The following is a 9,662-nucleotide window of genomic DNA, read 5'->3' as shown; positions in this document are numbered from 1 at the left end:
CCAGCTCAGGTCAGCCTGGTCTGGGGGGCAAAGGGTTGACACCTCCCACACACCCTACCTCCGCTACACTCAGTTGGGGTGCCCCGGATGGGGTCCTTCCCGCTGATCCCCTTGTCAGTGAGGGAAATCCATGTTTCACTCTGGTCTTGTGAATATTTCTAATCTTTGTTCAAAGCAGGTGGGATGGGGTGTCCTTCTTGCACCTGCCCCTCGCTCTCGAGAGCTGAGGGTCCCTCTAACTCAGTGGTTCTCAACCTTCTGGCCCTTTAAATACAGTTCCTCATGTTGTGACCCAACCATGAAATTATTTTCGTTGCTACGTCATAACTGTAATGTTGCTACTGTTATGAATCGTCATGTCAATATCTGATATGCAGGATGGCCTTAGGCAACCCCTGTGAAAGGGTCGTTCGATCACCAAAGGGGTCTCGACCCACAGGTTGAGAACCGCTGCTCTAACTCCTCCTCCATCCCCTCCCAGGAGGCAGCCTCTCAGGCCTCCGGAGTTGTTGGTGCCCGAGAAGGAGGCAGCCATTCTGAGGGCGGACATCTGGCAAAGATGAGGTTTCTCTGCCAACATAGGAAGGCCAGCCTAGCAAGATGTACCAGCCTGCTGCGGGAGCCCCCGCCCCGGCCCTCCCTCCCCCCACCCCCGAGTACCAATATCCATCCCGATGTTACGGGCCCATGTCATGTGGGCCTTTCGGTTCTTGGTCCTCTGAGACATGAATTCACTCACTCACTCATCCATTCATTTCACACCAACCCCAAGTCTCCCCAATGCCCATACCCGCTGCTCATCACTCTCTCACTTTTCTTCCCTTCCTTGGGTACAGAACATGATCATATACCACTGTCACTCTGAGCAGGAGACCTTTAAAGGTTAAAGAGACTTTTAAGCTCTTCCAAATTAAAGTGAATATAGAGGCCTTGTCCTTAAAACTCTCTATGCTGATGAATATGTCGTGGCACATTTAAGAGAACTTTTAAGCTGACGGGAAGGAATACAACACAATGGCTGCCAAATTGGGGTCCATTTATATGCTGGGATGAATAGGATGAACTCCTATTCCTCCGTCAAAACCCCACCGGACATGACCTGCTGGAGGAAGCCTTCCCCAAGCCTCCTACACAGGGTTCATGAATCTCTCAGCGTATTTCCCATCCTTTGTACCATTCGTTATGGGACATATTCCCCTCACTTTTAACGTGTCTTCCTTTTCCCTCCATCCTCCCCTTTGTAGACGAAGGTTCTGCAATGCCCTCAAGCCTAAGGCTGCAGGTGTCAGAGTGAAGCTACTGCCCGAAGGCCAGCCTAGGGACAGCCAGAGCTTTTACAGGTGGAAGAGCTGAAGCAGGCCTGGTGCCCACAGTGACCTTCAAGCTAGACGTTATTTGCACCATCTTAGAGACAAGAAAATGGAGACCGGGTTGAACCACTTGTCCACCACGGCCCATGGCCAGACGCAGAGGCACCAGCAACCCACCCAGGAGAAACAGACTCCAAAACGCTGTCGGCTGCGCCAGGCTCTGACCACGGCGCGACGCTAACCATGTATGCACGCGGAGCCCTCCTACGTGCTGCTGCGTCCACACATGCTGCCTTGTCTTCTAGGACAACCCCACCAGTTAGACCCATTTCACAGACGAGAACACGGAGGAACGGAGCAGCTGCATAACTTGCAGGAACTTACAAAGCTTTCTGATTTCTGAAACTGGACTCGAAGACTCCAAAAATAGCCACCACACAGCGCAGCCACCTGGGTCTCCCCATACTCCTTCCCCCCCTATATTAATCAGATACTATTCTATCAGATTGTCCTCCCAGGGGACACTGAGCAATGTTTTGGTTGTCACAAGGGCGTCGGGGGGTGGCGGGAAGAGGTGCTACTGGCATCCCCAGGCCAAGGATGCTGCTCAACACCCTACAGTGCAGCCCCCACCACGAAGGGTCCCCCAACCAAATGTCAATAGCGCTGAGCGGAGACATCCTGAGATGACCCAACTTAGACTCACATCACCACACGCATGTCCACTCACACACATGCGCGCGCACACACACAGGACGGCATCCAGACCTACGCTCTCATCCCCCAGGTGATTTGAAGAGACCTACAGGCAAAGGGGAGGCGTAGGAGGGGGAAAAAAAAAATAAGGCAAGCCCCGCCCACAAACGTACCACAGTCACCATTAACGTCATATTTATTGTTATTTAGCTGCTCAGGAAAACATATACAGGTATATACAATATGCATGAATACAGAAGACTGCACTTTACATATTTTTTTTTAAAAAAAGAAAGAAAAAAATAACACTCAATTTCATGAGCTATTGTCACAGTCTTCCAACCAAGCATTTCAGAAATGAATTTCTTCTTAAGAGTCAAAAAAGATTACAGGATTGCCTAACACACAGCAGAGTTAAGTTTTCATATTTTACATGTGCAATAACGTTTTTCATTTTCTTTTCCCGAAGAGTTTTGCTATGCAGTACCAATTACCAGTGTTTGGAATCTCGTGGGCTGGGTGTGTTTTTAATTTGCTTTTATTCTTTTCCATTTAAACCAAATTTAATGAAATAACATCCTTTTGCTTAAGGCTATTTTTAAAGCTGTTCCATTGTGGGGTCCGGGTGGGGGGAGCGAGAAAGTTTTAAACTTCAGGGGTTTCTGAGGTTGCGAAGACCACGAGCTCACGGCCAAGGGCCGATGGACTCGACACTGGGAAAGTCAAAAAGACAGAAGTCAAGACGCTTGGCTCCCCGGCCTTAAGCAATTGAGGAGAAATCATTCCTGTTTTTTTAAAAAAATAAAATGATGAAGCGCTCAAACAGCTGTACACGGCGGGATGGGAGGGGGCGTGGGGTTTTGCTCTGACTGGCTGATTCCCCTGCAGACAGGGGGGGGGGGGAACGTCTCCCCCCTTTTCTCTCCTTTCGACCTGAATCAGCTCACACACCTTCTTCTGATAACTTCACTCCGCCTGCTTCGGCCTGCCCTCTGCGGGCGGGGGGTCAGCCCCTGGTCACACTGTCCAGGCCAGGACCTTGCACTGTCCAGACTCCGACCCGAGCCAAAAGGCCAGCAGAAGGACAGAAGGGGGGGCGGGTGGCTATGGAAAGAGAAAGATCTTTCTGGAAGCTCTTCTCCCCTCCCTTGGCTGAAAAGTTTTTTGAAATAAACAATGTGGGTGTTGTATGGTGAGCCCAAAGCCTTCAGGTCACTTGCTAAAAAAAGCCAGGTCTGCAAACTCTGGGGACCTGGGTGGGGGGGGAGGAGGGAGGGCAAAAGGGGAGATGAGATGAGGCTCAAAATGGGGAATGGTCGTTAACAAAAACCAGTAAAATATGGGCCGCCGACTTGGGTGGAATGATACCATCACTTCCTATCTGACCCACCTTGGAATCTCAGTGACACCCCATCCCCCAGGTCATGCAAGACCCTCATAAGCATCAACAGCACCCCAAGGTGCCTGCTCCTGTCACCCTGAGCCTCTGGTGACCACACTCAGGGAGGACCAGGGAGCATGCCTTGTGGGGTCCAGGAGCCCCACTCGCCCAGCCCCCCTCATCACTTCTCAAAAAGTTAATTCTCCTTGAGACTCATGGGATGTGGCTCTAATTTTGCAATAGAGTGAGATTAAGTCAAAAGGGGGGGAGGCAGAATTCCAGGGTTCAAAAAGCAAGGCCCAGGTATCCAAGTCATGAGTTATATTCTCCCTCTGACCCCCAGCAGCCTGCAAAACCCAGCAAACAAAAAAAAAAACAACAAAAAATTCCCAGGCTTGGAAAGGGGGGGCTCAGCAAGCTGAGGGCTCCCTCCTTCTTTCCAGAGATGGGGGGTTGCCCAGGTTGGAGGTGGTAAAACAGATCAGAGTGGGGACCCATGAGAACAGGTGGGGGAGGTACACCCAGGCCCCCCGCCTCCTTCCCTAGGGCTGCCTGGCTGGGAACAGCTGTCACCAAAGGTCAACGGCTCAGCATTGATTCGCCCCCAACTCCAGCGCCCAAGCCCCAGCGGCCTGGCTATAGCAGAGCTGGAGGCTGGAGCCCCCCACCCCAGAGACTCTGCAGGCTCCAAGGCCCCCATCCCCCATGGCTGCTCAGCATAGCGTGACAATTCGGAGCCCGGGCATTTGTGGAGAGGCCCAGAGAAGGAGAAAAAAACGCCGCTGTCAAGCGTGGTGAGTCCTTCCCACAGAGCGGGCTGGCCACGTCACCACCTCGGTGCAGAGAGGGGCGGCCTCCAGCAGAAAGCTGAGCGTGTGTTTGCAGGGAAGAAAACCTCTCTCTCTCTCTCTCTCTCTCTCTCTCTCTCTCTCTCTCTCTCTCTCTCTCTTTTTTCTTAGGGAACAGACAAAACAAAATCCCCGGTGGAATACCTAAGGGGGGCATTCATTGTTTGGCTCCTGCCTGACTGATGACAGTTGGATGTCAATATATAATATTGTGATGACAATTTGACTTTCACCCGGCAATATTCCAGGACTACTCTTCTCCAGGATTTCCATTTTAATAAGCAGTGAACAAAGCAAAAGAAAAAAAGAAAAGAAAAAAAATAAAGGGGGGGGGAGGCGGAGGTGCGGGGGGAGGAACAAGAATAAAAGAGAATAAAAAAGGAACGCGACTCTTGTCTTATTATGAAATAACAATACTTGGACATACAGCAGCGTGGAAATAAAACAAAGGGAGGGGCCATCTAAAAAACCATACGCCAAGATGACAGGAAAACGGGAATTATCTAAGCAAGGAAAAGGCTTAAGCAAAAGTTTGCTAACTGCAGAAGGGTTAATTTAACACTGGTAACATACTGTGGCAGACAGTTTCTCTTTTTAAAAAAAAAAAAAAGTTTGAGGTTGTTCTTTTTTTTCCCTTTTAAATTAACCCTTTCCGGTCCATATGCCACTACGCAGGTACCAATCTAGAAAATAATTCGTTCACTCAGCAATAGTGGCCCTCTCCAATTATTAGAGGGGTGGGAGGGGGGGTGGGGATGGGGTTCAGGGGGAGGAGAGGGGGGAGAGGGCAGGGAAGGGCCTGGCGGGGGAGGGGGCATTCTTGTCGATTCAAGTGAGGGCGGCCACGAATGTCCCGAATCTGTTGGAGATATCGGAGTGCAGGGACCGCCAGGTGGGCACGGAGGCTCGGGCCTTGGCATCGCCCACGTCGTCTGTGCAGTGGACAGACAGGCACTGCAAATGGCTGCCGGGCTGGGCTGCGGAGGCCTTGTTCGCGGGGAGGTCGTGGGCTGTGGAGAAAGAAGGAAGAGAGGGTTAGAGGCTCGCTCAGCTCTGTAGGAGGCCCTGGGAGGAGGGGGGCGGGGCGGGCAGCGTGGGAGAGGCATGAGGAGAGAGGCAGCATGCATGCCCTCCTGTCGTGCCTGAAGGCATTCTGCAGAGATCTGGAGAAGGCGACGCCTGGTTAAAATCCCCCTGCTCTTGCCTCGGATTCGGCTGCGAGACCTCAGCCAGCGAAGTCCTCCTGCTGGGTGGCCATTGTACACCCTTGGGAAATAGGATGGTTGGAAAGGATAGACTGGGGGGTTTGCTCATCTCTGATGAACTAGAGTTCCCAAAAGATTAGCTGGACCTGAACCAAGCTGGGAAGGTTTCCTAGAGGAGGGGCATCTAAGCTGGGCATTGGAGGATGTGTAGGAGTTCGTCAGATGCAGTGAAAGGGTGCTAGGGAAGGCTGTCCAGGTCCAGACCACAGCCCATTCTCTCGTCATCTTCCAGAAAGACATTCGCTAAGGGTCTACTATGTGCTGGAACTTCCTTAACAAGAGGTGCCAAACTGCTCAGTGCAGTAAAGACTGAAAGTCTGGATTCCCCCAACCAGACCAATGCCCTTTGCCCATCCTCAACTGCCGTATAAAGGGACTTTGGGTGATAAGGGTGAGGGAGTCTATTCCTCCCTACATGCTTAGCAAAAAAAAAAAAAAATCCCTTCCATGTCCTTCTCACTCGGTCACACAGCACCAGAAACATCACAGGTCCTAGTGATGTCTGGGTTAGACACACGGGAGGGAAAGGTTGTTTGACAACCATTCACACCTTAGTCTGAATTAGACTCAAAGAGCACAAGAACTGGGAGTTCTGAGGCAGGGAAGGAATAGAGCAGTCCTTATGGAGGACTGCTAACTTACTGCCCCCCGGTGACCAATGGTTCTATTCTGAGACATACTGTACATGGATGACTATTCTCATTATTCCCCTTTTATATAGCCTGAATCTCAGAGGAGAGGTGACCTTCCCAAGGTCACACAGCCCCGAAGGTGAATTTCTGATTCAGCAGACATGAGAAAAGCTGGGATTGGGGGGCCCACGTTGGGCCAAGAGAGCACACCCAGATACTGAACTCCATAACCTACCCGCCCTCCTCGGCACACTGTGCAGGCCCAGCCAGGCCGGAGTCGCCTCGCCCATCTCGCCTTCTGGGATTAAGAGTGAGGCCTCCCTCGGGAGCTGAGAAAATCCTCCCAGAAGGACGGGCCCAGGCAGCCAAGGCCAGGCTGTGACTAACCGGGTCTGGGGCCCCCACCCTGGAGCCCTAGAGACACCCAGCTTTGGGATGCTGGGAGGAGCTGGGGCTGGAGAGGAAGTTCTCTCCTTGGCTCCTTCCCTCATTCATTCCATTCATAGGCCTTTGTGGAGTTCCAGCCAGGGGCCAGGTGTGCGCTAGCCCTGCGGGTCCAGCAGGAAACGGGGCAGACAGCCTCCCCCTGAGGAGCCGGAGTCATAGCACAGTCACTGTGGAGTCACAGACTGGGGGCTAGAGTCCCAGTCCCACCACCGCGTGCAGTGCCGAGGCGTCTGCCACTTTCCCTCTCCCAGCCTCAGTTCCTGGTTGAAGTGGGGGTGACGTCATCGCCCTGGGGGCCTTGTCTTCGCCTGGTATGCAGAGAGACCCCCACACAGGGCTTCTGGGACTGTCATTAGTCTCTGGGGACGGTCAGAAGGCCAGGGGTCCTTGCACCCGTCTAGAAGCCCCCAAGCCTCGTTCCCCTTCTTGGCAATGGCCAGATGGACACGCTCCTGTCCATGAAATTGGAGTCTTCGCCCCATTTCCCGGAAGGAGACGCTCAGGTTGTGAGCCTGGTTAGTGGCGGTGAGGCAGCCAGGCTTTCTGGGGAGAAGGTAAGCCGGAAGGGAGTGGCCTCCGATTCAGGCTCCCCTGCACACAGTGAGCCAGCCCTGGGTTCTAGCGATGGGTGTGCACAGCCTTCACACTTCTGCCCTGGGGCCCACGCTGTCTATACGCCCAGTGACTCCGATGCCTAGCACCCCCAAGAGGAGTTCTGTTCCCAGCACTGCAAGATCTGGATTGGCAAGAGGGCTAGCCGAAGAGAGCGCTTCCAAGAGGGGCTCCGCACTTCACTTTACACGCATCATCTCCAGGAGCCGACACAGCAATGCGTGTGCCCATTTCCCAGGCAGGAAACCAAGGCCTCTTTGCCAATGTTGGCACCGCCCAAGAAAGACAAGACCCACACACCCAAGCTCCTGTCACCTGGTTCCCTTGCTCACTGGCTGCAGCATCGGCATTTCCTGAGCTACAAGGAGGCTTAGGGACGCCTCTGCCACCTGGGTTTGCTGAGTGACGGTTCCAGATGGACCGGAATGGCCAAACTTTCTCAAGATACTCTGTTCCCAACTTACAGACGCCGCAGAGGCAGCCAGACACCAACACCTGAGACGGTTGCTCTTCTTACACAGGGTGGAGTTTATCAGCGCACAGCGGAGCCCTTTCGTGGATTATCTAATCCCATCCCCTAGCAAGCCCGGCAGCTGGGTGACCCCTTTCCCCACTTCAGAGGAGGGTCCCTGGGGCTCAGAGAGGGTGAGGGGCTTGCCTGATGTCACAGAGCACTGGCGTAGGATTCCCTAGCTTCTGCCCGGGATGAACGAGGGAGTGTGGTATCCACGGGGAATATTTTGAAGAGGGAATATTATTCTTCGGTTCTTGACAACCCAAGCATGACCCAACGCATCCTCCCGCCGGATTCATTCCAGCTGGGGGGACCCAACACGCCCTGGGCCCGCGGCTCCCCCGGGCTGCCGAGTGGCTGCCGATAAATCAAGTCCTGCGGAAGCCGCCTCAAGTTGGGGCCTGCCCCGGCTCCGAGAGGCCCTCATCCCTGCTCCTGGGGCGGCAGGCACGCCGGCCCCCACGCCGGGACCCAGAGATAAACCGCCCCCAGGATTGGGGGGAGCCCCTGGAGTTACTCGGCGCTGGCACCGGCAGACACCGTGGAACCTGAAGGGGGTTGTCGTGTTTCCCACGTGTTAGCTGTCAGCCTCCCCCATCAGACTGGCTGCCTGGGGGAGGGGCGGGCTTGGTATGTTCCGCACAGCAGCCCAGGCACCGCCGGCACTCAGCTGGGGCCTGTGCGCTGGCTCTGAGGAACCTCCATCCCTACTTGACAGATGGGAAGACTGAGGCTCCATGGGGCAGGTTACCACCTAGGAGCCCTGCCCTCTCCTTTTTGGCCCAGGACTCCTAGCGGTGGGGCCAAGGGGGACTCCTGGATCCCCCCAGACCTGGGCAGCTGGCCCCTAACTGCAGGGCCTCAGTTTCCCCCTCTGTGACTTAGGGTGGTGATTCCTGGCGGGCCCTGTGCGGAGCAGCTGGGGGAGACCATCAAAAAGCCGGTGATGCTGTGCGTGCGGGGGGCGGGGGGGCGGGGGGCAGTCCCAGGGAGAGGCAGGGCTGTCATCAACTCAGACTGTATCCCCCGGACTGTGCCTCACCCATGCAGGCAGCACAGGGCGAGGTGAGGGGCTTCCGATTCCCAGGATGGAGCGCCTGCCCAGCAAGGAAGGACTTTGGGACAGTTTTAAGGACACCTTCCCATTGGCCAGAAGGGACCCCATCCGTCACCACACAGGGGCAGGGCCTGGAGCCGGGATGCCCTGCTCTCCCTCCCCTCCAAAGCCCTTCCTATACTTTCTTCACGTGCACAAGTCCTTGCTGATCCATCCAGCCCCTTCCCAGCACCCACCCCCTCGCCGGACACCACCATTCCTTTCTGTCATTTCTGCCACCGACTTCATGTCACACGATGGAGGTACCGGCCGCCTCCTGCTCGCCCTGTTCTGCTCCCATCGAGAGACCTGCTTCGGTTCTTGTCTCCCGCGCTTCTCCATCCACAGCGGGGACAGTGACTTCCAGGAAAGGGAGAAGGACAGCCCGTACCAAAAAGGCGAGCACATGAATAAGGAATGCGGTCCCGGTCCTCTCTCAGGCCTCACCATGGAGGGAGGGCGCCTGCCGTCTGCGGGGCGCAGGACTCGGCTCACATCATCTGGGCTCTCGGGGTCTCCGTCCGAGAAAAGGGGGGACGTAACAGGACGGGCGGTCCTGGAGGCAGGTAGGAGGATCAGGTGAAATGATCCCAGGACAGGGCTCCGAGCGCCGCCCGGCACAGAGGGCGCTCCTGCCGGCGCTGGGAGCCCCGTGTTGTTTGACCGGCCTGCGCCCCGAGAGGAGACCCACAGGGCCGGCTCAGTGCCCCTTCTGCTGGCCATGACCGGGGTGAAGGGAGACAGGACAAGACTGTATGTGTTTACCTGGGAACATCTCCTTGTTCATTTCCATCTGGAGAGGCCGCCCACCGAGGAGGCCAAGTTTCCTTTCTTTTATATATTTCTTTAACCCTCACCCAA

General features: G+C 54.9%; 1 protein-coding gene across 1 annotated transcript in view; it reads right to left on the bottom strand.

Annotated features, from left to right (window-relative positions):
* Positions 1 to 2,184: 2,184 nt before the first annotated feature.
* MN1 (MN1 proto-oncogene, transcriptional regulator) overlaps positions 2,185 to 9,662 on the bottom strand; it is a 44,451-nt gene continuing 36,973 nt past the window's right edge. The window contains 1 exon segment of the mRNA XM_014464811.2: positions 2,185 to 5,245. Within this exon segment, the coding sequence (XP_014320297.1) occupies positions 5,064 to 5,245 (182 nt within the window). The 3' untranslated portion in view covers positions 2,185 to 5,063.

The sequence above is a fragment of the Myotis lucifugus genome, unplaced genomic scaffold (assembly GCF_000147115.1).
Source record: "Myotis lucifugus unplaced genomic scaffold, Myoluc2.0 scaffold_269, whole genome shotgun sequence".
Lineage (NCBI taxonomy): Eukaryota > Metazoa > Chordata > Mammalia > Chiroptera > Vespertilionidae > Myotis > Myotis lucifugus.
This window is presented reverse-complemented; position numbering and strand designations above follow the sequence as displayed.